This window comes from Melanerpes formicivorus, unplaced genomic scaffold (genome assembly GCF_026170545.1).
Source record: "Melanerpes formicivorus ecotype bairdi unplaced genomic scaffold, bMelFor1.0.p_v2 SCAF_137, whole genome shotgun sequence".
NCBI lineage: Eukaryota > Metazoa > Chordata > Aves > Piciformes > Picidae > Melanerpes > Melanerpes formicivorus.
The window spans coordinates 698,931-723,990 of record NW_027142489.1 but is presented as its reverse complement, the minus strand read 5'-3'; the positions used below and the strand labels follow the sequence as shown (position 1 = coordinate 723,990).

At 60.3% G+C, this 25,060-nt stretch overlaps 1 protein-coding gene across 7 annotated transcripts in view; it reads left to right on the top strand.

Moving 5' to 3' along the window:
- CNOT1 (CCR4-NOT transcription complex subunit 1) overlaps positions 1-25,060 on the top strand; it is a 79,221-nt gene that overhangs the window by 14,954 nt on the left and 39,207 nt on the right. For 2 of the 7 annotated variants that reach the window (XM_068168399.1, XM_068168398.1), the window contains exons 3-20: positions 966-1,073; positions 1,733-1,831; positions 4,242-4,310; positions 4,418-4,472; positions 4,827-5,030; positions 5,928-6,096; positions 6,624-6,750; positions 8,195-8,305; positions 9,994-10,164; positions 11,131-11,258; positions 14,298-14,538; positions 15,442-15,561; positions 17,423-17,545; positions 17,807-17,958; positions 20,155-20,305; positions 20,770-20,971; positions 22,413-22,556; positions 24,111-24,235. In XM_068168399.1, the coding sequence (XP_068024500.1) occupies positions 966-1,073; positions 1,733-1,831; positions 4,242-4,310; positions 4,418-4,472; positions 4,827-5,030; positions 5,928-6,096; positions 6,624-6,750; positions 8,195-8,305; positions 9,994-10,164; positions 11,131-11,258; positions 14,298-14,538; positions 15,442-15,561; positions 17,423-17,545; positions 17,807-17,958; positions 20,155-20,305; positions 20,770-20,971; positions 22,413-22,556; positions 24,111-24,235 (2,499 nt within the window). Of the gene's footprint in view, positions 1-965; positions 1,074-1,732; positions 1,832-4,241; positions 4,311-4,417; positions 4,473-4,826; positions 5,031-5,927; positions 6,097-6,623; positions 6,751-8,194; positions 8,306-9,993; positions 10,165-11,130; positions 11,259-14,297; positions 14,539-15,441; positions 15,562-17,422; positions 17,546-17,806; positions 17,959-20,154; positions 20,306-20,769; positions 20,972-22,409; positions 22,557-24,110; positions 24,236-25,060 lie in introns of all 7 variants that reach the window. The other 5 variants (XM_068168401.1, XM_068168400.1, XM_068168397.1 and 2 more) reach the window with 3 other exon arrangements.

Sequence of the window (25,060 nt, the reverse complement as noted above, 5' to 3'; positions counted from 1 at the left end):
CCTGCACAGGCACAGCTCAGGGGTGCACACTGTCCCAGGCCTGAGCTCCTGGGGAGCTGGGGGGAGAAGTGAAGCTGTGGCTCTGGGAATTGTGAGCTGCTGTAGGGGCAGAGAAGCTTGAGATCATCCTCTAGGTGACTTGAGACCCCCTCCTGACTGGCTGTTTGAGTGTGACATGCCTGGCTTCTCTGAGTGACTTGAGTCTGCATCCCTTCTGTCTCTTCACTTAGCATCCTCACTTGCAGCTGGTCAGCAGCTTGGTTTCCAGGTGACTGATGGAAGAGCAGCACTCTTGACAGCTCTGTTAGGACTCTGATGACCTCACCTCTAGAAGCACCTTTGTTGTCCCCGCTCTGCTCTGCCCTGCCCTGGGGAGGCCACAGCTGGAAGACTGCCTCCAGCTCTGGGCTCCCCAGCTCCAGAGGGACAGGGATCTGCTGCAGAGAGGCCAAGGGAGGGCTCCAAGGCTGCTGAAGGGACTGCAGCACTGCCTGGGCAGGAGAGGCTGAGAGCCCGGGGGGGGGTGCAGTGTGCAGAGGAGAAGGCTGAGAGGGATCTGAGCAATGTCTCTCCAGAGCTGAGGGCTGGGGGGCAGGAAGGGAGGCACAGGGACAGCCTCTGCTCACTGTGCCCTGGGGGAGCACAAGAGGCAAGGGCTGGCAACTGCAGCCCAGGAGCTTCCAGCTCAGCAGGAGGAAGAACTTCTTGGCTGGGAGGCTGCCAGAGGCCTGGAGCAGGCTGCCCAGAGAGGTTGTGGAGTCTCCTGCTCTGGAGCCTTCCCAGCCCTGGCTGGATGTGTTCCTGTGCCCCTGGGCTGGGGTCTGTGCTGCTGCTCTGGCAGGGGCTGGCACTGGGAGCTCTGTGGAGGTCCCTTCCTGCCCCTGGCACCCTGGGAGCTGTGTGTCCATGGCCCCAGCCCCAGGGCTTGCTGCGTGGTGCCAAGGTGGTGTGTGCTTCTCCTGCAGATTGTGAACCGGCACGGCCCCGAGGCAGACCGGCACCTGCTGCGCTGCCTCTTCTCCCACGTGGACTTCAGTGGCGATGGTAAAAGCAGTGGCAAAGATTTTCATCAGGTACAGTTTGCTTTTCCTTCTTCAGAGGCTACAGTAGGATCTGCTCCAGTTTGAGCACAAAGGCAGGCTGGAGGGAGGAGCTCCGGAGGAGCTGCTTGGCTGCTCCCTGGCCTTTCAGCTCCAAGTTGTTTGCCAGCCCTGGGGTCAGAAGACAACAAATTGTTGTCTGGGCTCTCACAATTGCTCTTTCCACCACATGCTGTGCTCTCTGGAGCATGCCTTTGTCCTCCACAGTGGCCTTACCCACATCCCCTAATGGGCAGCTCTGGTGCTGCCTGTGTCTGCCCTCAGCGGTGGGTTTGAGCCTGAAACAATTCGGCCACAGGCTTCTTCAGCTCCCAAACCAAATCTGCTGCAGGGGGTGAGGGTGCTCAGAGAAGCTGAGACATGGCTTGTGGAGAAGGTTTAATCTCTTCACTCCAGGTGTGAGGGAGTGTTTCACCCCCTTCTGTTGAAATCCCTTGGCTGCACTTGTGATGGAGCTTTAAAACAGCAACAAACTGAACCGGCAGACAGCCCAAGGAGGTGGAGCTCCCTAATGAGAGTCTGGGCCCTTAGCAGGACTTCTGTTTGTTTAGCTGCACACCGTGGGCAGCAGGAGGCTTCCATTGTCCTGTTACAGAGTGCTGAGGATGTTCCAATTGTCGTCTTCTTTCCAGACTCAGTTTCTGATCCAGGAGTGTGCCTCGCTGATCACAAAGCCAAACTTCATCTCCACGCTGTCCTACGCCATTGACAATCCCCTGCACTACCAGAAGGTTTGTGCACCCCCTGAGGGGGCTCCCCCAGGGGCTTCCAACTGGGCCACAGCAGGGTTGGAGATGAGCAGCACTGTCTTTGCTGCAGGAGTGGACAGGCATTGGAACAGGCTGCCCAGTGAGGTGGTGCCAGGCCCATGAGGTTCAACAAGGCCAAGGGCAAGGTCCTGCAGCTGGCTCAGGGCAGACTGGCTGGAGAGCAGCCCTGGAGGAAGTGCCTTGGGAGTGCTGGGGGAGGAGAAGCCCAGCAGCAGCCAGCAGGGAGCACTTGCAGCCCAGAGAGCCAAGCAGAGCCTGGGCTGCAGCAGCAGAAGTGTGGCCAGCAGGGCCAGGGAGGGGATTCTGCCTCTCTGCTCCACTCTGCTGAGCCCACAGCTGCAGCTCTGTGCCCAGCTCTGCAGCCTCTGTGCCAGGAAGGCTCTGGAGGGGCTGGAAGGTGTCCAGAGCAGGGCCAGGAGGCTGAGCAGAGGGCTGGAGCTGCTCTGCTCTGAGCACAGCCTGAGAGAGTTGGGCTTGTGCAGGCTGCAGAGGAGAAGGCTCCAGGGAGACCTTCTGGTGGCCTTCCAGGAGCTGCAGGGGGCTGCAGGAAAGCTGGGGAGGGACTTTGGAGGGGGTGGGGGAGGGAGAGGCCTGGGGGGGCTGGAGCAAAAGGAGAAGTGGGGAGCTGGAGATTGGCTGTGAGGAAGAAGTTGTTGGGCAGGAGGGTGGTGAGAGCCTGGCCCAGGCTGCCCAGGGAGGTGGTGGAAGCCTCCTGCTGATGCCTGGAGGTGTTTGCAGCCAGGCTGGAGGTGGCTGTGAGCAACCTGCTGTGGTGTGAGGTGTCCCTGCCCAGGGCAGGGGGCTTGGAGCTGGCTGAGCCTTGGGGTCCTTCACAACTCTGTTTTTGTGATGGAGTCTCCATCCCTGGAGGTGCTGAAGCAGCTTGCAGCTGTGGTGCTTCAGGCTCTATTGCAGTGGTCATGGTAGTTGGGTTATGATCTTGAAGGTATTTTCCAACCCCAACTTTTCTGTGTCAGTCACTGCAGGCAGCTGCTCTGGAGGAACCCAGCCTGGCATTGTCCTGGGGCTGGCCTCTGGCTGGGCTGGGCTGTACTAAAATCCTTCCAGCCCTGAGCCTAGCCCAGAGCTTGGACAGGCTCTGCCTGCTTCCTTGAGGCTTTGGGGTTATTCCTGTTTAAGCTGAGCTAATAACTTTGTGTTGTGTTTTGTTTGGGGTTTAACTCTGTGAAGTTGAGTTCCTGGCTCACACAGAATGGCTGCAGGCTCAGTTGGAAGGGTGATGGAGCAGGAGCCCTTGGTGGCTTGCTCATGGCAGCCAGAAGCAAGGGAAAGCCTCAGTCCTGCTGCTGATCTCAGGGTGGAGGCCATGGCAGTGGTTTGACAGTGGCAGAGGGAGCTGTGCAGAAAGAACCTCCAGCTTGAATGTATAAAAACAGCTCCAAAGATGAGACTTAGAGAGTTGGTTTGGGTGGAAAAGGCCTTTGAGATCAAGTCCAACCTTTGCTTAACTCTGCTAAGCCTGAGACTAAACCATGGCCCTCAGCACCACATCTCTGCCTCCTTTGGACACCTCCAGGGGCTGGGGATCAACCACCTCCCTGGGCAGCTTGGACCAGGCTTTGAGAGCCCTTTCAGTGAAGAAGTTTTTGCTAATGCCCAGCTTAAACTTCCCCTGGGGCAGCATGAGGCCAGCTCCTGTTGTCCTGTCACTTGATACCGAAGAAGAGGAGACCATCCCCCTGGCTGCAGTCTCCTCTCAGGGAGCTGCAGAGAGCCCCAGGGTCTCCCCTCAGCCTCCTCTGCTCCAGGCTGAGCACCCTCAGCTGCTCCTCCCCAGCCCTCTTCTCCAGACCCTTCCCCAGCTTGGTTGCTCTTCTCTGGGCCTCCTCCAGCCCCTCAGTGTCTGTCTTGGAGTGAGGAGCCCAAAACTGGGGCCAGGATTTGAGGCGTGGTCTTACCAGTACCTGGTCCTGCTCCAGGCCAGGCTGCTGGTGGCCTTCTGGAGTACCTGAGGACACCAGTAGCTCATCTTCAGCTGCTGGCAGCCAGTACCCCCAGGGCCTTTTCCCCTGGTCAGTCTCCAGCCACCCTGTCCCAAGCCTGGAGCATTCCTGGGGCCGTTGTGACCCAAGATCAGGACCCAGCAGCACTTGGCCTTGTCAAAGCTCACCCCATTGGCCTTGGCCCTTCGATCCAGCCTGGCCAGCTCCCTCTGTAGAGCCTCTGGATGCTCCCAGCCAGCCTATTGTCATCTGCCAACTAAGGAGGGTGTATTGGAGGTGTCTGTTCAGCCCCACAAGCTTTGTGCTGACCCTCAGCAGAGCAGTTACAGACCTGCAAGTGCCTGGGCTTAGGAATGAGACTGAACTCTCCCTGCAGCTGCCAGCTAACTCTCCTTGCCTCTCTGCAGAGCCTGAAGCCTTCACCCCATTTGTTTGCCCAGTTGAGTAAAGTCATCAAACTAAGCAAAGTTCAAGAGGTAGGTGAGCACTTGCTTTCAGAAGGCTCTTGGCATGCTTGGGGGGTGTCTGTGGCTAAGCTGGCAGGGGGCTGCTGTGCCCTCATCCTCTCCCATCTCGTCTGCAGGTGATTTTCGGCCTCGCGCTCCTGAACTCCTTCAGCTCGGATCTGCGAGGCTTTGGTAAGTGAGGCCTCCTGAGTGCCCCAGCAGGGACACCTCCTTGCTTTCTAGAGGGGTGGAGGTGTGCCTGAGCTACCTGAGTGATGCAAGCCCTTGCAGTGAGTGGTGCCATTGAGGTTTGAGGGGCAGCAGCCCTGCCTCCAATGGAGTCTGCAGGTCCCTTGCTAGGTAATGAATCAAAGGGAGAGGCTCTGAGGCCTCAGCTCAGCCAGTGGGAGCTGCTGAGACTTCTGCTTAGCTGTGTGCTCCACTGGTAACCAAACTCAGCTGAAGAGAACATGACCTAACCTAAAAGAAGCTGCAGAGCCTGACAAGAGAGGTGAGGTCTGAGTCTTGGCCTCTCTGCCCCGCCAGCTGCCCAGTTCATCAAGCAGAAGCTGCCGGACCTCCTGCGCTCCTACATCGACGCCGACGTCAGCGGAAACCAGGAAGGTGGCTTCCAAGACATTGCAATAGAAGTCCTGCACCTCCTCCTCTCCCACCTCCTTTTTGGGCAGAAGGGAGCCTTTGGGGTAGGACAGGAGCAGATTGAGGCCTTCCTCAAAACATTACGTAGAGGTAAGTGTGTGTGGGGCAGGAGGCTGCTGAGACAGCTGGCTCGGAGCAGCCTGCCAGGGGAGCTCTGTGCTGTGCTGCCTGCTGAGGCTGCTGCTGAGAGGCATGGTGGGGGCAGGAGGCTCTTGTTACTGAAGCCATGGGCAGGAGGCTTGCTTCACTCCCAAACAACACAAAGATAACCACAGGGCCACAAAGAGTTGGGATGTTTTCCCCCTCAGTGAGCTGAGTTTGGGTGTTTTGAGTTGTGATGAGTAAGAGTGAAGCAGAGGGCAGTGGGATCTGTTTGCTTGTCTCTCACCTGTGGGCTTCACAGAGCTGGCAGGGCTGGAAGGGAGCTCAAGGCTCAGCCAACTCCAAGCCCTTGCCATGGGCAGGGACACCTCACCCCACAGCAGGTTGCTCACAGCCACCTCCAGCCTGGCTGCAAACACCTCCAGGCATCAGCAGGAGGCTTCCACCACCTCCCTGGGCAGCCTGGGCCAGGCTCTCACCACCCTCCTGCCCAACAACTTCTTCCTCATAGCCAATCTCCAGCTCCCCCAGTCCTGTCCCTCCCTCACACCCCAGAGCAGAGGGGCAGGATCTTCTCCCTCCACCTCTGGCAATGGGTATGGGCAGCCCAGAAGGCCAAGGGCAGCTCAGCTGCCCTTGGCCTTCTGGGCTGCCAGTACCCATTGCTGGCTCCCTGTCCCAGGCCTGCAGACCCTGGAAGGCCACCAGAAGGTCTCCCTGGAGCCTTCTCTCCTCTCCAGCCTGCACAACCCCAGCTCTCTCTCTGTCCTGGATTTCAGCAGCAGCAGGGAAACCACCACAGCATCAGGTCACTTCAGACAGTCACCTGCACACAGCTGCTGTTCTGGGGGGTGGGTTGGTTAATGCCTTTGTTGCTGCTTGCAGATTTCCCCCAGGAGCGCTGCCCTGTGGTGCTTGCACCACTTCTATACCCTGAAAAACGGGACATCCTAATGGACAGGATCCTGCCTGATTCTGGAGGCATAGCCAAAACCATGATGGAGAGCTCCCTGGCAGACTTCATGCAGGAGGTTGGCTACGGCTTCTGTGCAAGGTCAGTAGCCAAACCTCCTTCCTTTGTTGCCAGGCACTTGGGGTGGGTCTGTTTCTTGAGCCAGAGACTCAAGAGCATTTGAACCAAAGGAACTAAACCCTCAGGAAGTGTGATAGAGAATAGGATTAACCAGGCTGGAAAAGACCTTTGAGATCATGGAGTCCAGCTTCTCACCCAGCACCGTCTGATCAGCTCAGCCATGGCCTGAGAGCCTCATCCAGGCTCTGCCTAAACACTTCCAAGGATGGGGACTCCACCACCTCCCTGGGCAGCACAGCCCAAGGGCCAGTAGGCCTAGCTTTGAACTGGGGCCCTGGCAGTGTGTTTCATGGAGTCCTCCCCCCTCTCCCCATCTCTCCCCCCCGCCCGGGGCTGACACCTTTTGCCCTCACCGCACCTTGGTCGCCTGCCGTTGGTCTCTGCCAGCGGCTCGGGGTGGCTGTGCCAGCTCTGGGGGTGGTGCTGGGGGGGTGTTGTTGTGTTTCCCCTTGCTCAGTGACCCCAGGCTGTGGCTCTGTCCCCCGCAGCGTGGAGGAGTGCCGCAGCATCATCATGCAGTTCGGGGTGCGGGAGGTGACCGCGGCCCAGGTCGCCAGGGTGCTGGGGATGATGGCGCGGACGCACTCGGGGCTCAGCGACGGCATCCCCCTGCAGGTGAGTCCCCTCCCAGCTGCCAGTCGGGCACTGCCTTGGCAGCCACTTCCTCAGCCCATCTAGACCCATCCCTGCAAGCCCCCAGCTAGGTTGGGTTGCTCAGAGGCTCTTGGGAGCAGTCCCTGCCCACAGGTCCCCTGCGGATGTTGAACTGCAGCTCTGAGCTCTCCCTGGAGCTTTCTCTTCCCCAGGCTGTGCAGCCCCAGGTTGCTTTAGGCCTGGAAGGGACCCTCCAAGGGCATCCTGTCCATCCCCCCTGCAGGCAGCAGGGACAGCTCCAGCTGCAGCAGGCTGCCCAGGGACTGTGAGCCTCCACCACCTCCCTGGGCAGCCTGGGCCAGGCTCTCCCCAACCTCCCTCTGCACAACTTCCTCCTCAGCTCCAACCTAACTCTGCCCTGCTCCAGCTCCCAACCATTGCCCCTGGGCCTAGCCCCACAGTCCCTCCCTAGCTCTCCTGTGGTTTCCTTCAGGCTGTGGAAGGCTGCTCTAACGCCTTCTCTTCAGGCTGAACAGCTCTAGCTCTCCCAGCCTGGCCCCCTAACAGAGGTCCTCAAGTCACCTTCATGGCCTCTTGTGGAGCCTCTCCAGCAGCTCCAGGTCTCTCTTGTGCTGGGGTCCCAGGGCTGGCCCCAGCCCTGCAGGTGAGATCTTCCCAGAGCAGAGCAGAGGGGCAGGATCCTCTCTCTCCAGCTCTGGCCACACTGCTCTGGCTGCAGCCCAGGCTGCCCTTGGCCTCCTGTGCTGCCAGTGCCCAGTGCTGGCTCCTGTCCTGTGCTCCCCCAACCCCAGCACCCCCAAGCCCTTCTCTGCAGAGCTGCTCTCAGTCTCCTCACCCCCAGCCTGGGTTGATATCCAGTGTTGCCCTGCCCCAGGTGCAGGACCTTGCAATTGACCTTATTTGACCTCAAGAGATTGTTCTCAGCCCATTCCTCCAGCCTGCCCAGGTCCCTGGGGATGGATCCTGTGCTTATCAGCCACACCACTCAGCTTGGTGTCTCCAGCAGAGCTGCTGAGGGTGTCTGTGATTGATGGCAGTGACCAGCACTGGTCCCAGCAGAGACCCTGGAGGGACAGCACTTGTTAGCTCTGCCCAGCTGGCACTGGAGCCAGTGACCATTCCTCCCTGCCTGTGACCAGCCAGCCAGTCCTCTTACCCACCCAGGAGTGCCCTCATCAAACCCACAGCTAGAGGAGTGGAATCTATTCCAGTCAGCCCAGGATGGGCACTGCACATGCCACCTTGGGGTCACAGCTGCTCTTGCTTCACCACTTCCCAGTGCTCTGCTCCTGAGTGTCTTGACTGAAGGAGTCTCTGCTGGTGTTGCTGCTCTGAGCTCCTTGCCTCAGTGCAGGCAGTTCTGTACCTGCTGGCTTTTGAGGCTCTTTGGCTTTGAGAGTTGTTTGGCTGGAGCGTGTTTAACTCGAGTGCCTTTGCCTTGCAGTCGATTTCTGCTCCTGGCAGTGGGATCTGGAGTGATGGGAAAGATAAAAGTGATGGAGCACAAGCCCACACCTGGAATGTGGAGGTCCTGATTGATGTGCTCAAAGAGCTGGTAAGTTCCTTTCAGCATCCTGGGTGTTCCCTGGGCAATAGCTGAAGGCAAGGGCAGGTCTCAGCCTGACTGGGAAGCTTTTCAAACTGCTGAGGCCCCCCCTTGAGTGCTGTGTCCAGTGCTGGGCTCCTCAGGTTGAGAAGGACATTGAGATGGTGGAAGATGTCCAGAGGAGGGCAGCCAGGCTGGGGAGGGCCCTGCTGGAGCCTGGAAAAGGAGTGAATGAGCACCCTAAGGAAGGAACTGGCTGGGGCTGGGGCAGGCTGTGCTGAGGGCTCTGTGGGTGCAGTGCTCTGAAGCCCTAAGGAAGGAGCTGGCTGGGGCTGGGGCAGGCTGTGCTGAGGGCTCTGTGGGTGCAGTGTTCTGAAGCCCTAAGGAAGGAGCTGGCTGGGGCAGGCTGTGCTGAGGGCTCTGTGGGTGCAGTGTTCTGAAGCCCTAAGGAAGGAGCTGGCTGGGGCAGGCTGTGCTGAGGGCTCTGTGGGTGCAGTGCTCTGAAGCCCTAAGGAAGGAGCTGGCTGGGGCTGGGGCAGGCTGTGCTGAGGGCTCTGTGGGTGCAGTGCTCTGAAGCCCTAAGGAAGGAGCTGGCTGGGGCTGGGGCAGGCTGTGCTGAGGGCTCTGTGGGTGCAGTGCTCTGAAGCCCCAAGGAAGGAGCTGGCTGGGGCTGGGGCAGGCTGTGCTGAGGGCTCTGTGGGTGCAGTGCTCTGAAGCCCTAAGGAAGGAGCTGGCTGGGGCTGGGGCAGGCTGTGCTGAGGGCTCTGTGGGTGCAGTGCTCTGAAGCCCTAAGGAAGGAGCTGGCTGGGGCAGGCTGTGCTGAGGGCTCTGTGGGTGCAGTGCTCTGAAGCCCTAAGGAAGGAGCTGGCTGGGGCAGGCTGTGCTGAGGGCTCTGTGGGTGCAGTGCTCTGAAGCCCTAAGGAAGGAGCTGGCTGGGGCAGGCTGTGCTGAGGGCTCTGTGGGTGCAGTGTTCTGAAGCCCTAAGGAAGGAGCTGGCTGGGGCTGGGGCAGGCTGTGCTGAGGGCTCTGTGGGTGCAGTGCTCTGAAGCCCTAAGGAAGGAGCTGGCTGGGGCTAGGGCAGGCTGTGCTGAGGGCTCTGTGGGTGCAGTGCTCTGAAGCCCTAAGGAAGGAGCTGGCTGGGGCTAGGGCAGGCTGTGCTGAGGGCTCTGTGGGTGCAGTGCTCTGAAGCCCTAAGGAAGGAGCTGGCTGGGGCAGGCTGTGCTGAGGGCTCTGTGGGTGCAGTGCTCTGAAGCCCTAAGGAAGGAGCTGGCTGGGGCTGGGGCAGGCTGTGCTGAGGGCTCTGTGGGTGCAGTGCTCTGAAGCCCAGGCTGCTGCTGTCTCCAGTGCTGGGCTCAGTGTGGTCTCTCAGGCTTGATTCACACATTAACTTGCATCCAGTGGTGGTGGCCTCACCCAGTCTCTTCTTAAGCACCCCCAGGGGTGCTGACCCCACCAATCTCTCTGTGTGACAAGCTTTTCCCTGAGGTCAAGCCTACCAAAGCCTTGCTTGCCCCTGGAGTCCAGGTGGCTGACAGAGTCACAGCCTGGGCTGTGTTGGAGGGGACTTGAAGACCAGCTGGCTCTCCCCCTAGCCTGCCATGGATGTCTTGCTGATGAGGAGGGCTTCTTCCCAGGCAGTGCTGAGGTGCTGTGGTGCTCCAAGCTGACTGCTCTCCTGCTGTTGTCTCTGCTTGCAGAACCCCAGCCTGGACTTCAAGGTAGTCACCTACGAGCTGGACCACCCAGGCTTCCAGATCCGGGACAGCAAGGGGCTGCACCTCGTGGTGTTTGGCATCCAGAGGGGCCTGGGCATGGAGGTCTTTCCTGTTAATGCCATTTACAGACCCTGGAAGCATGCAGAGGGCCAGGTATGTGCAGCAGGGCAGCTTCTCTGCCACTCCAAGCCCACTTGTGAAGTCCCTGAGTGCCTTGAGTGGCAGCTGTGGATTGCTCCTCAGCCTCTGCTGAAGCACAGAATGGGCCAGGCTGGGAAGCACCTCTGAGGCTCATCCAGTCCAACCTCCCTGGGCAGGCTCTGGGTGGAAAGGGTCACTTGCTTCACATGGGTGGCTCTAGCAGAGCTCTGAGGTGCAGAACCCTTCCTGCATGGCTGTGCTCAGCACTGCTCAGGCCACACCTGGAGTGCTGTGTCCAGCTCTGGGCCTCCTCAGCTTGAGAAAGAAGTTGAGCTGCTGGAAGGTGTCCAGAGAAGGGCAAAAAGGCTGGGGAGGGGTCTGGGGCACAGCCCTGGGAGGAGAGGCTGAGGGAGCTGGGGTTGCTTAGCCTGGAGAAGAGGAGGCTCAGGGGAGACCTTCTTGCTCTCTCCAACTCCCTGCAGGGAGGTTGTAGCCAGGTGGGGGTTGGGCTCTTCTACCCAGGCACCCAGCAGCAGAACAAGAGGCCACAGTCTCAAGCTGTGCCAGGGGAGGTTTGGGCTGGGGGTGAGGAGAAAGTTCTTCCCAGAGAGAGAGATTGGCCCTGGGGATGTGCTGCCCAGGGAGGTGGTGGAGTCCCCACCCCTGAGGGTGCTCAGCAAGAGCCTGGCTGAGGCTCTCAGGGCCATGGTCTGGTTGATTAGATAGGGCTGGGTGCTAGGTTGGACTGGATGACCTTGGAGGTCTCCCCCAGCCTGGCTGGTTGATTCTGTGCTCTGAGGTTCCTGGTTCCAGCTCTGTCTGTCAAGCCCTGGGGGAAGTGTGAGGCTCACTCCTCAGGGACCCAGCAGCCAACCTCTGCTGCTTTGGTTTAGCTTTGCTCCTAGGCCAGTGGAAGGGACCTGGAGCCCCTTCTTACCAGCTGAGCCCTTTCTGATGGCTTTGTCTCTCCCCTTGCAGCTCTCCTTCATCCAGCACTCCCTCATAAACCCTGACATCTTCTGCTTTGCTGACTACCCCTGCCACACTGTGGCCACAGACATCCTGAAGGCGCCGCCCGAGGATGACAACCGGGAGATCGCCACCTGGTACTGCTGCCCTCAGCTGCTGCTCTCCCCTCGGCCTGGGAGTGGGGAGGGGGACAGCAGGTCCTTGCCTGGGCAAATGTGGCTTTGCCTGCCTGCAGCCAGACTGAGCTCTAGCTCTCTGTGTGGGGCTCAGCCATCAGACAGCTCCCAGAGTCACAGCATGGCCTGCAAAGGACCTCAGAGCTCCTCTGGTTCCAGCCCTGCTCAGTTGGAGCTGGCCCTGTGACTGCAGGGGGCTGGGACAAGCTGACCTTGGAGGGTCCCTTCCAGCCCAGTGCTGTCTGGGAAGCTGTGAATTGCCACACAGCATGGATTCCTGGAAGGGACCTTAAAGGTCAACCACCTCCAGTCCCCTGCCATGGGCAGGGACCCCTCCCCCCAGCCCAGGCTGCTCAAGGCCTCATCCAGCCTGGTCCTGAGCACCTCCAGGCAGGGGGCAGCCACAGCCTCCCTGGGCAACCTGTGCCAGGCCCTCCCCAGCCTCACTGCCAACTATTTCTTCCTCCTCTCCACTCTCAATCCCAAGCTGCCATGTTTGAGTGGAGGCTCTCATGCTAGCAGAGCTTCCAGAGTACCTGGGACCATGCTGCCAGCTCTTGCTGGAGTCTGCAGGGCTCTGCTGGGGCATTGTGGCAGACACTGTGAGCTGAGAGAGAGGGGACAGGGAAATTGTGCCTCCAGTGTCATCCAAAGGCATTTAGAGACATCAGAGCTGTTCAGAGCAACTCAGCTCACTTGTGTGAAAGGAGCCACTGAGACACCCACAGATCCATGGGCCCTGGATCATGGTCCCCTCAGTGCTGAGGGAGCTGGCTGGTGCTGTTGCTGAGCCACTCTCCCATCTGTGAAGGCTCCTGGAGAAGGGGAGGGGTGGCTGAGGCCTGGAGGAAAGCCAGCAGCTTTCAAAAGGCTGTGAGGAAGAGCATCCAGGGAACCAGAGAGCAGCCAGCCTCACCTCCACCCCTGGAGAGCTCCTTCTGGAGGGCATCTCTGAGCACATGGAAGGAAACAAAGCTGTCAGGAGTGGCCAGCATGGATTTGCCCCCGGGGGGATGGTGTTTGAGCAGCCCTGGGGGGGTGACTGCATGGGTAGCTGAGGGGCCAGCAGACGCTGCTGTCTGCCTTGACTTCAGCAAGGCTTTTGATGCTGTCATCCCTGTGGGTAAGCTCAGGAGGTGTTGGGTCCCCAGTGTCCAGGACTGGGTCCAGCCTCACTCCCCACCTTCAGCAGCAGCCTGGGTGAAGGGGCAGAGTGAAGCCTCAGCCAGTTTGCTGCTGGTGCCAGCCTGGGAGGAGTGGCTGGCACCCCTCAGGCTGTGCTGCCAGGGAGACCTGGGCAGGCTGCAGAGCTGGGACCTCATGGAGCTCAAGAAGAGCAAGTGTAGGGTCCTGCCTCTGGGGAGGCACAGCCCAGCTGCAGTCCAGGCTGGAAAGCAGCTCTGAGGAGAAGAACCTGAGAGTCCTGGCAGGCCCTGAGCTCCCCATGGCAGAGCAGTGTGCCCTCGTGGCTAGGAGGGCCAGGGGCATCCTGGGCTGCAGGGAGAAAGTGGCCAAGCAGGTCAGGGGAGGTTCTCCACCCCCCTGCTGAGACCAACTCTGGCATCTTGTGGTCCAGCTCTGGGCTCCTCAGTTCAGGAGAGCCAGGGGTACAGAGTGTCCTACAGAGGCTGTGAGGCTGCTGAAGGGACTTGGAACATCTGCTGTGGAGAAGGGCTGAGAGCCCTGGGGCTGTGCAGTCTGGAGAAGGCTGAGAGGGATCTGACCAGTGTCTGCCCTGAGGGCTGGGAGCAAAGGAGGGCTCAGGCTCTTTTCAGTGGTGCCAAGGGGCAGAGGGCACAGACTGGCAGCCAGGAGGAGAAAGTTGTTTGGGGTGAGGCTGCTGGAGGCCTGGAGCAGGCTGCCCACAGGGGTTGTGAAGTCTCCTCTGGAGAGCTTCCAACCCCTCCAGGCCCTTGTGCTGCTGGGCATTGTGCTGGGGGTGCACTGCTGGAGCAGCAGGGTTGGACTCAGTCATCAGATGTCCCTTCCAGCCTCTGCCATTCAGTGACAGCAACCACAACAGTTCTATGGTTTTAAGTAGAGTATATCCACCAAGGCTCACGGGCAGGGACTTGGAGGTGTTTGGAAGCCTGTAGCCCAGCTCTGGGAGTCCCTTCCAGCTCTCCAGGTGATCCAGCTGCATTTATTTTCAACATCAGGCTGGGAGAGCTGGGGCTGTGCAGCCTGGAGGAGAGAAGGCTGCAGGCAGAGCTCAGAGCAACCTTGCAGGAGCTGAAGGGCTCCAGGAGAGCTGGGGAGGGACTGTGGGCAAGGGCTGGGAGTGGCAGGAGCAGGGAGAATGGCTTGGAGCTGGGAGAGGGCAGAGTGAGAGTGGAGAGGAGGAAGGAATGGTTGGCAGGGAGGCTGGGGAGAGCCTGGCAGAGGCTGCCCAGGGAGGCTGTGGCTGCCCCCTGGCTGGAGGTGCTGAGGACCAGGCTGGAAGAGGCCTTGAGCAGCCTGAGCTGGGGGGAGAGGGCCCTGGGCATGGCAGGGGGCTGGGGCTGGCTGAGCTCTGAGGTCCTTTCCAGCCCAACCCCTTCTGTGAATCATCTTTCAGTTCTCTTCCTGAACAGAACCAGAAGCTCCTGAACTGTTGCCTACAAGAGCGGGGGGGATGAGGCAGGGCTGGGGGGCAGGCAGGGCTGCAGGCTGGGGGGGCTGGGGGGCAGGCAGGGCTGCAGGCTGGGGGGCAGACAGGGCTGGGGGGGCAGGCAGGCCTGTGGGCTGGGGGGGATGAGGCGGGGCTGGGGGGCTGGCAGGGCTGGGGGAGCTGGCCAGCAGACAGGGCTGGGGGGCAGGCAGGGCTGCAGGCAGGGCTGGGGGAGCTGGCCAGCAGATGGGGCTGGCCGGCAGGCAGGGCTCGGGGGGCTGGCCGGCAGGCAGGGCTGGGGGCAGGCAGGGGGGCTCTGGGCGTTCCTGGCCCTGCTGCCCGCTGCGCCCCCTGCTGGCAGGGCCGAGCCGGCTCAGCGGCGCCGCCTGTGCCTCGTGTCCCCTCGGCAGGAAGAGCCTGGACCTGATCGAGTCGCTGCTGCGCCTGGCGGAGGTGGGGCAGTACGAGCAGGTGAAGCAGCTCTTCAGCTTCCCCATCAAGCACTGTCCAGACATGCTGGTGCTGGCCCTGCTGCAGATCAACACCTCCTGGCACACCCTGCGCCACGAGCTCATCTCCACCCTGATGCCCATCTTCCTGGGCAACCATCCCAACTCTGCCATCATCCTGCACTACGCATGGCATGGGCAGGTGAGTGCAGCCCCCTGGGCTCGGTGCTTCAGGTGATGGCAGGGCTGGGAGGGACCTCCACAGAGCTCCCAGTCCAACCTCCCCTGCCAGAGCAGGAGCACAGAGCCCAGCCCAGGGGCACAGGAACACATCCAGCCAGGGCTGGGAAGGCTCCAGAGCAGGAGACTCCACTACCTCTCTGGGCAGCCTGCTCCAGGCCTCTGGCAGCCTCCCAGCCAAGAAGTTCTTCCTCCTGCTGAGCTGGAACCTCCTGGGCTGCAGTTTCCAGCCCTTGCCTCTTGTGCTCCCCCAGGGCACAGTGAGCAGAGGCTGTCCCTGTGCCTCCCTTCCTGCCCCCCAGCCCTCAGCTCTGGAGAGACATTGCTCAGATCCCTCTCAGCCTTCTCCTCTGCACCCTGCACCCCCCCAGGGCTCTCAGCCTCTCCTGCCCAGGCAGTGCTGCAGTCCCTTTCGCAGCCTTGGAGCCCTCCCTTGGCCTCTCTGCAGCAGATCCCTGTCCCTCTGGAGCTGGGGAGCCCAGAGCTGGAGGCAGTCTTCCAGCTGTGGCCTCCCCTGGGCAGGGCAGGGCAGAGCAGAGGGGGAGGAGAACCTTTCTCCTTCTGAATGTAGCTGCAAGGTTGTGAAATGAGTGGAACAGTTGAGTGCTGGTTTGTGAGCTTGCATGGCTCAAAACCTGAGCTGAATTATCAGTGGGCTGTGCAAAGCCCCAGTCAGAATCTGCTGCATCCTGCACTGGGGCCCCAGGGGAGTTTCCTCCCGCACAAGAAGCGAAGCCCCGAAGCGGGGGGCAGATAACCGTTTGCCTGCTAAGCTTTAGGGGTGAAAATCAGCTCCTTCCTGTGCCCTCAGCTGATCCTTCTTTGCCAGAGGCCTCGAGTCCAAGCCTGGTTTGCTTCTCCCCAGGGCCAGTCTCCCTCCATCCGCCAGCTCATCATGCATGCCATGGCCGAGTGGTACATGCGGGGGGAGCAGTACGACCAGGCCAAGCTCTCGCGGATCCTCGACGTGGCGCAGGACTTGAAGGTGAGTCGGGCAGGGCACTGCCAGGCCTTGCTGCCTGCTGCAGGCTCTCTGGCATCTCAAAGGCTGAGCTTAGCTTAGGAGTGGCTGGTTCAGCAAGGTTGAGCACATCTGAGTGCAGTTGTTGCTGCTCTGCCTCACCCTTAAGCTCAGTGAGGGGCAGCCTGTGCCTGGCAGTGCTGAGCTGTGCTCTCTGCCTGCAGATGTTTCCCAGTCTGCCCAGCTGTGAACCCAAGGCTTGGGGTTGGTTGTCACAGGTTAGCTGATAAGGGACTCAGCACACAGTGGACAGAGCATAGAGGCAGAGGGAGCTTGCTTTGCACCTTGACTGCCATTGAGATGGGAATGCAGGCAGTGCCTTCAGGCCCTCGTGCAGCTGGCACCCACAGGGAGCTCCTTCACAGCTGCTCTGTGGGTTCACTCAGTCACAGTAGAGATCAGAAGCTGTGAGTGACCTCTCTTGAGGCCATCCTGCAGTTAGATGCCAGCCCATGAGGTGTCTCAGAGCAGAGGAGCAGCAGCTGCTGCTTGAACCCAGTCTGTTGCAGCCCTTGCTGGGCTCAGGGCAGCTCTGAGGGGGCTGTGGTCAGCTGACTTTTGGTGCAGTATCAGCTCAGTAGCTCTTGGCTGCTTGCTGGTGGATGTGCACAGGGGGGAGGTTAAAACTCAGAACCATAGAATCAAGCAGGTGGGAAAAGACCTCAGAGCTCATCCAGTCCAACCTAGCACCCAGCACCTCCTGACTGCTCAACCATGGCTCCAAGTGCCACATCCAGTCCCCTCTTGAACACCTCCAGGGGTGGGGACTCCACCACCCCCCTGGGCAGCACATCCCCAGGGCCAATCTCTCTCTCTGGGAAGAACTTTCTCCTCACCTCCAGCCCAAACCTCCCCTGGCACAGCTTGAGACTGTGTCCTCTTGTTCTGGTGCTGGGTGCCTGGGAGAAGAGACCAACCCCCACCTGGCTGCAACCTCCCTTCAGGGAGTTGGAGAGAGCATAGAAGGTCTCCCCTGAGCCTCCTCTTCTGCAGGCTAAGCAACCCCAGCTCCCTCAGCCTCTCCTCACAGGGCTGTGCCCCAGACCCCTCCCCAGCTTTGTTGCCCTTCTCTGGACACCTTCCAGCAGCTCAACCTCTTTCCTAACCTGGAGCCCAGAGCTGGACACAGGACTCAAGGTGTGGCCTGAGCAGTGCTGAGCACAGGGCAGGATGAGCTCCCTGCTCCTGCTGGCCACACTGCTCCTGATGCAGGCCAGGATGCCCTTGGCCTTCTTGGCCTCTTGGGCACACTGCTGGCTCCTGTTCAGCTGCTCTCCACCACTCCCCCCAGGTCCCTCTCTGCCTGGCTGCTCTCAGCCACTCTGCCCCCAGCCTGTAGCACTGCCTGGGGTTGCTGTGGCCAAAGTGCAGCCCCTGGCACTTGGATGTGTTCAATCTCCTGCCCTTGGCCTCTGCCCATCTGTGCAGCCTGGCAAGGTCCCTCTGCAGAGCTCTCCTACCCTCTCACAGCTCAACTCCTGCCCCCAGCTTGGTGCCATCTGCACATTTACTGCTGCTGGACTCCTTCCCCTTCTCCAGACCATCAGTAAAGATATTGAACTAGGAGGAGGTCTTCATTGCTTGGCCTTGATCTTAAGGCTGTGGTTTGAGCTGAAGGCTCTGGCTGGCAGCTGGGCTGGAAGCCCTTGGTGAACACTGAGCTTAGCTGAGCCAGCTGGGAGGGAAGCCCTCGGGGCCAATCTTCCTGCTGCCCCAGCAAGCCCAGCAGGCTTGGCTCAGGAGTGTGGGGGCTGGGGAGAGGAGAGGCAGAGGGATGCCCTGGTGCCTGGTGGTGGTGCTGCTCCTGAGCTGTGCTGCTCCCCAGGCCTTGTCCATGCTGCTGAACGGGACTCCCTTCGCCTTCGTCATCGACCTGGCCGCCCTGGCCTCTCGCCGCGAGTACCTCAAGCTGGACAAGTGGCTGACGGACAAGATCCGGGAGCATGGGGTAGGGACAGCAGCACTCTGCCTCCTCAGGCACCTTTGCTCTGCTTCTGCCTCCTGAGCAGTGGCTCAGGGTCCCCTGAGCAGCTTCCCAAGCAGCTGTGAAGCTGTGGGAAGTCCTCCGTGCTTGTGGCCCAGCCGAAGCTTTGTGCTGTGACAGCTTCCTGCAGCTGCCAGCTCTGAAACCCAGAGCTGGGAGCCCTTGGGAAGAGCTCAGATAACAGCTGGAGGCTTTGTGTGTTGTTGTGGTTTGTCTCCCCCTCAGGAGCCCTTCATCCAGGCCTGTATGACTTTCTTAAAGAGAAGATGTCCATCTATCCTGGGTGGCCTTGCTCCAGAGAAAGATCAGCCCAAAAGTGCTCAGCTGCCTCCAGAAACCTTGGCCACTATGCTGGCGTGTCTGCAGGCCTGTGCTGGGTAAGGGGGGAGCAGCTGGCACTCTATGAGGAACCTCTTGGCAGCTTGTGTGCTGGCATGTGGGCACAGCTGGCTTGGAACTTCCTGGGGGGAATGAGCTTCAGGAGAGCAGTTCAACTGAAGCTGCACAGAGATGCTCAGAGGCTGCAGAGCCTCCCCTGTGGGGCCAGGCTGGGAGGGTTGGGGCTGTGCAGCCTGCAGGAGAGAAGGCTGCAGGCAGAGCTCAGAGCAGCCTGCCAGGAGCTGAAGGGCTCCAGGAGAGCTGGGGAGGGACTGTGGGCAAGGGCTGGGAGTGCCAGGAGCAGGGGCAATGGCTTGGAGCTGGGAGAGGGCAGAGTGAGAGTGGAGAGGAGGAAGAAATGGTTGTCAGGGAGGCTGGGGAGAGCCTGGCAGAGGCTGCCCAGGGAGGCTGTGTCTGTCCCCTTGCCTGGAGGTGCTGAGGACCAGGCTGGATGAGGCCTTGAGCAGCCTGGGCTGGGGGAGGGGTCCCTGCTGCCTGCAGGAGGGTTGGAACTGGATGAGTTTTAAGGTCCCTTCCAACCCAAGCCATCCTGTGAGTCTTGGCTTCCGCTGGGCCCTGGGCAGTTAACCTTCCCAGTGCTGTTGAAATGCTCCTGGAATGCACCTTGCAGACTGAGAAGTTGGCTGCTGCTGTTCTCAACTGAAAGTCAATTCTGAGCCTGCCCCCAGATAACTTCACACTCCTGTTGTGTGCTGCCCTGTCCAGATTTGAACAGCTCCCTGGAGCCCTGAAGTGCAGCTAGTCACAGAATGGTAGGGGTTGGAAGGGACCTCTGCAGATCATCCACTCCAGTCCCCTGCCAGGAGCACCCAGGGCAGGTCACACAGGACACATCCAGGGGGGTTGGAAAGGCTCCAGAGCAGACTCCACAGCCTCTCTGGGCAGCCTGCTCCAGGCTCCAGCAGCCTCCCAGGGACAAAGTTTCTCCTCCAGTTCCTGTGGCTCCTCCTCTGCTCCAGCTTGCCCCCAGTGCCCCTGGTGCTGTGCTTGGCCATCCCTGAGCAGAGCCTGGCTCCAGCCCTGCACAGCTTTACCCCCAGCACTGGGGGCAGCCCTCAGGCTGCTCTGCTCCCAGCTCCCTCAGCTGTGCTCCCAGGGAGATGTTCCCCTGCCTGCAGCAGCTCTGTGCCTCTGGGCTGGGCCCTTTCAAGCAGTTCCCTGAGGTCCTTCTTGGATGAGGGGCCCAGAACTGGACTCACTATTCCAGGTGTGGCCTCAGCATCTCAGCCTGTTCTGAATCCTGAAGTGTTACCAAGCCTTACTCAGCTGACTCCAGGAGCCACTGGCTCTCCACTGGCACAGCTCCCTCAGCTCCTGGCTGCTTTTTATAGCCACTTGGATTCCCTTTTCTGCCAGAATGTGACCTGCTTGCAGTCCTTTTCCATGAGTTATTCTCCCTGATGTTTGAGGGGAGATGCTTTGCTTGCTCTCATGTTTGAGCTCAGCTTTCAGTCACCAGTGGAGGCATGGTAGGGAGATGAACATCCCAGTGAAGCTGCAGCCCATCTGGGAGGGTCATTCCCCTTGGCTGGCTGAAGTTTGCCATCTCTGCAACCCATTTAGGAGCCTGCTCTTTGAGTAGGTGCAGTTGGCACCTTCAGCCACCAGGGCCCTGCTTGTTCTGAGACTGTGATCTCTGGGGCAGCTTGTTCAGCCCTGCTGGGCACTGCAGCTGTGGGATCAGGTAGCCCTGGGGCTTGTCAGAGCCCCCAGTGGTGAGGAGCAGCACTGGGCTCTGCCTGAGGGAGCTCAGGGTGCTTGCAGGCACTGCAGCTTGGCTTGGGTGGGTGATTTGGTCTTCCCCTCCAGTAGCTGCAGTGGGTTGAGTGGGGCAAGGGCCATGGCCACAGGGCTCTGGGACCCCTCCAGCCATGGGGACTCCACCACCTCCCTGGGCAGCCTCTGCCAGGCCCTGACCACTCTGCCACCAAAGACATTTTGCCTCTTCTCCAACCTCAGCCTCCCCGGCACAGCTCCAGGCCAGGTCCTCTCCTTCCACCCCCTGAGCCTGGGGAGCAGAGCCCAGCCCCAACCTCCCTGCAGCCTCCTCTCAGGGAGCTGCAGAGAGCAAGGAGGTCTCCCTCAGCCTCCTCCAGCCCCTTCCCCAGCTCGCTTGCCCTCCTGGGCACTCTGCATGTCCTGCTGCACATCTGACTCCTGCCTGTCTGCTGCAGGAGTGTTTCCCAGGAGCTGTCAGAGACCATTCTCACCATGGTGGCCAACTGCAGCAATGTCATGAACAAGGCCAGGCAGCCCCCCCCTGGAGTCATGCCCAAGGGACGCCCCCCCAGTGCCAGCAGCTTGGATGCCATCTCCCCTGTGCAGGTAAGGTGAGGGTGGTGCTGTGGCCTGGGGGGATGCTGGAGCTCTTGCAGCAGGAGTGAGGCAAGCAGGAGAGAGCTCCCTTCAGGCTGTGCTTGCATGCCTCAGGTGCTGCTGGCTGCAGAGAACACCTGAGGGGATGGGGCTGAGAGCTCTGCCCCTGCCCAATGAAGCAGAGCAGGACAGGGGCACTGCAGAGGCCTCATCTAAGTGAGGCTTTGGCATAAAAGGCTGGACTTGACTAAGCTGGGGAGCCTAAGCACTGCCTTGGAGCAGGGGATTATGGCACTGCAGAAGAGTTCAGTCCTGTTCTGCAGGCAGGCCCTTCTGGGGTGATCTGGAGGGTTCCAAAGCACATCCATGCAGGGCAGCTCTTCCCAGGAATGCTTTGCCAGGTCCCTGCTAGGTGCCAGCTCAGCTTGCCTCTGCTCCATGGGTGTTTGTCTCCTCTTCCTCTCTCCACTCAGATCGACTCCCTGGCAGGAATGGCATCTCTTAGCCTGGGAGGCTCAGCTGCTCCTCACACCCAGAGCATGCAAGGCTTCCCTCCCAACCTGGGCTCTGCCTTCAGTACTCCTCAGTCACCAGCAAAGGCCTTCCCTCCTCTCTCCACCCAGAACCAGACCACAGGCTTCAGTGGCATTGGAGGACTCTCTTCACAGCTCCCAGGTACTGCTGGCTGGGGGCAGTGGCTCTGCTTTGGGGTGTGGGGCTGAGGGAGAGTGGAGAGAGAAGGACCTGGGGATGTGGTGTGCACTTGCAGCCCCAGAGAGAGCTGTCTCCTGAGCTGATCCCCAGCAGCAGGGGCAGGGAGGGGATTCTGCCCTTCTGCTCTCAGGAGACCTCTCCTACAGTACTGGGGGCAGCTCTGGAGGAAGGAAGGAAGGAGGCCACAAAGCCTAGAGGAGGCCAGAGAGAGGATCAGAGAGCTGGAGCACCTCTGCTGTGGGGACAGGCTGAGGGAGCTAGGGCTCAGCCTGGAGAGGAGAAGACACTAGGGACACTTCCAAGCAGCCCTCCAGTGTTTGAGAGGGTCTCTAGGAGAGCTGGAGAGGGACTTTGGACCAAGGCAGGCAGGGATGGGGTAAGGTCTTCAAGCTGGAAGAAGCTGGGTTTAGATGAGACAGTAGGAGGAGATTCTTCCCCTGGCACTGAGAAGTTGTGGAGGCTCCAAGCCTGGGATTGTTCAAAGCCAGGTTGGAAGAGGCCTTGGCCAAGCTGGGAGGGTTGGAGCTAGATGATGTTTGAGGTCTCTTCCAACCCAAACCACTCTTAGGGTTCTGTGGTGGTGTGGTGACCTGGCAGTGCTGCCTTCATGGTTGGACTTGGTGGCCCTAAAGGTCTCTTCCCATCAAAACAATTCTGGCATTCCATGGCTTGCCTCAGGTAATACCACCTGAGAGCAGGCAGGTGTGAGGCAGGGCAAGTGCAGCCTCCCACTGGTGCCAGGGGAACACTGGAGGTCTTTCAGTCCACCCCCAGAGCAGGAGCACAGAGCCCAGCCCAGGGGCACAGGAACACATCCAGCCAGGGCTGGGAAGGCTCCAGAGCAGGAGACTCCACAACCTCTCTGGGCAGCCTGCTCCAGGCCTCTGGCAGCCTCCCAGCCAAGAAGTTCTTCCTCCTGCTGAGCTGCAAGCTCCTGGGCTGCAGTTTCCAGCCCTTGCCTCTTGTGCTCCCCCAGGGCACAGTGAGCAGAGGCTGTCCCTGTGCCTCCCTTCCTGCCCCCCAGCCCTCAGCTCTGGAGAGACATTGCTCAGATCCCTCTCAGCCTTCTCCTCTGCAGAGGAGCCCCAGTTGAGTGGTGGACTTGGCAGTGCTGGAGTAACACTTTACAGCTCACAGGGTGTTAGGGGGTGGAAGATGATCAAGTCCAGCCCCCTGGCAGAGCAGGAGCACAGAGCCCAGGCCAGGGGCACAGGAACACCTCCAGCCAGGGCTGGGAAGGCTCCAGAGCAGGAGACTCCACAACCTCTCTGGGCAGCCTGTTGAACTTGCTGACCTTCAAGGTCTTCCAACCTAAGCAGTGCTGTGGTTGTGTGGTGCTGGGGCTGCTAGGAGGGCCGAGGGGAGGGGGCAGCAGGGGTGAGCACTCTCTGCTCTCCAGTAGGTGGCCTCACCACCGGGAGCCTGACTGGCATAGGAACTGGAGCCCTGGGCCTGCCTGCCGTGAACAGCGACCCCTTCGTGCAGAGGAAGCTGAGCACCTCTGGCCTGAGCCAGCCTACATTCCAGCAGAGTAAGATGAAACCTTGTAAGTGGTAGTGTTGTCTGTGGCTGTGAGGTGTGACTGTGGGCTGCAGTGCTCATCTGCTTTGCTGCCAGGGGGGAGGCCTGCACCTCCAGCTGGGCTAAGTGTGGCTTTGTTTAGGCTGTGGGGAAAAGGTGCTCCTGAGCTTGGCTGCCAGAAGCTTGCCAGGTGGCCTGCCTGGGCAGGAGGGAACACCAAGGACAGCAGCCTGAGGGTGTGCATGGACAGTGTCTGTGCCCCCCTTCTCTCCTGCTGTCTTTGGAACAGAAGTGGTGTCCTGCTCTGTGTGTGCACCTGGGGGGAGATGGTTTGTGCTCTCTGTGTGAGGAGGTTGAACAAAGCTGCCTGGCTGCCCCTGACCCTCATGAGCAACTTGTAAGGGTGCTGAAGCTCTGCAGCAGGCTGCCCAGAGAGGTTTGGAGTCTCCCTCTCTGGAGAGCTTCCACCCCCCTGGGCAAGCTGCTGTGGGTGCCCTGCTGGAGCAGGGGGCTGGGACTGGGTGATCTCCAGAGGTCACTTCCAACCCCTCCCACCCTGTGACTCTCCCTGGGTAAGGTCCTGTGGCTGCAGGGGGCAGCTGGGTGAAGCAGTGAATTAGGCTGCAAGGAACTGATCCAGCTGTGTTCAGGCAGCAGTAAGGCCAACAGGAGCTGGTGAGAGAGTGGTTTCCAGAGGACTGCTCTGGCTCCTGGCACAGAGCTGTCATCCTTGCTCATGCCCTCTGCAGTGTGCTCACAAGGAAATGTTAGTCTGGAGAGCAGGAAGGAATTGTTGGCAGTGAGGCTGGGGAGAGCCTGGCACAGGCTGCCCAGGGAGGCTGTGGCTGCCCCCTGCCTGGAGGTGCTGAGGACCAGGCTGGATGAGGCCTGGAGCAGCCTGGGCTGGGGGGGGGTTGGCACTGGATGGTCTCTAAGGTCCCTTCCAACCCATTCCAGGAATCTGTTGTAGCAGCCAAAGGTTGCCTTGAGGAATGGTAGCCATGTGCTAAGCCTTCCACGCTGCTGTTGCTGCCAGTCTCCTCCATCAGCCCCTGCAGAAGGTCCTGGGGTCCCTGCCAGGGCAGGGCACCACAGCCCAGAGGGTGGAGCTAGCTGCTCTGTAAAAGGTCCCTGCCAACCCAAACCATTCTGTGCCATGCAGGGGCTGGAGTGAGCCTTGCCTTAGCCATGTTGAGCTTCAACCTGCAGAAGAAGCTTGCTTGAAGCTGCCTGCTGGCCTGAAAGCTTGTGTGAGAGTCTGTCTGCATGTCAGTGTTGTGGAGCATGCCTTCCTCTGGGCTGGTTTGTGGTCCTGCAGCTCAGGAGTCAGGGGAGGGGAGCTATGGATGCTGGGGGTGCTGGGAATCCCACCCTAGGAGGTTAATTCTGGCTTGAGGGTCCAGCACTTAGGTAGGAAACCTCTCTGCTGGAGACTGGATGTCCTGCTCTGCAGGAGAGACTGGATGTCCTGCTCTGCAGGAGAGCCTGGAGGCTCAGTGCAGGTGGAAGGGCTGGCTGAAGGCCTGCCTGCCTGCAGTGGCTTCTGAGCACCATGCTTTGTTCCCCTCTCTCTTCCCAGCTGACTTATCTCAGGTGTGGCCAGAGGCTAACCAGCACTTTAGCAAAGAAATTGATGATGAGGCAAACAGCTACTTCCAGAGGATCTACAACCACCCCCCACATCCCACCATGTCTGTGGATGAGGTGAGTGCCCTGCTGCAGCAGCTCCAGCCCTGCACAGGCACCTGTGCAGAGCTCAGAGCACTCCCTGCTTCAGCTGCTGGCTTTGGTGGCACAGCAGAGAGGAGGATCAGTGGGAGGTGCTGGCACAGGGAGCTGAGTGCTGCAGCCGCTGCCCCTCAGACATGGGATCCATCCAGAGGCACCTGCACAGGCTGGAGCCTGTGTGAGCTTCATGAGGTTCAGCAAGGCCAAGTGTGAGCTCCTGCACTTGGGTTTCCAGGCTCCCAGGGGGTGGGAGGGCTTGGAAGGGACCTCTGGAGAGCTCCCAGTGCCAGCCCCTGCCAGAGCAGGAGCACAGACCCCAGCTCAGGGGCACAGGAACACATCCAGCCAGGGCTGGGAAGGCTCCAGAGCAGGAGACTCCACAACCTCTCTGGGCAGCCTGCTCCAGGCCTCTGGCAGCCTCCCAGCCAAGAAGTTCTTCCTCCTGCTGAGCTGGAAGCTCCTGGGCTGCAGTTTCCAGCCCTTGCCTCTTGTGCTCCCCCAGGGCACAGTGAGCAGAGCCTGGCCCTGTGCCTCCCTTCCTGCCCCCCAGCCCTCAGCTCTGGAGAGACATTGCTCAGATCCCTCTCAGCCTTCTCCTCTGCACACTGCACCCCCCCAGGGCTCTCAGCCTCTCCTGCCCAGGCAGTGCTGCAGTCCCTTCAGCAGCCTTGGAGATCATCCAGTCCAACCCAGCACCCAACACCTCCAGACCACTCAACCATGGCTCCAAGTGCCACATCCAAGCCTTTCTTGAATGCCCCCAGGGATGGGGACTCCACCACCTCCCTGGGCAGCACATCC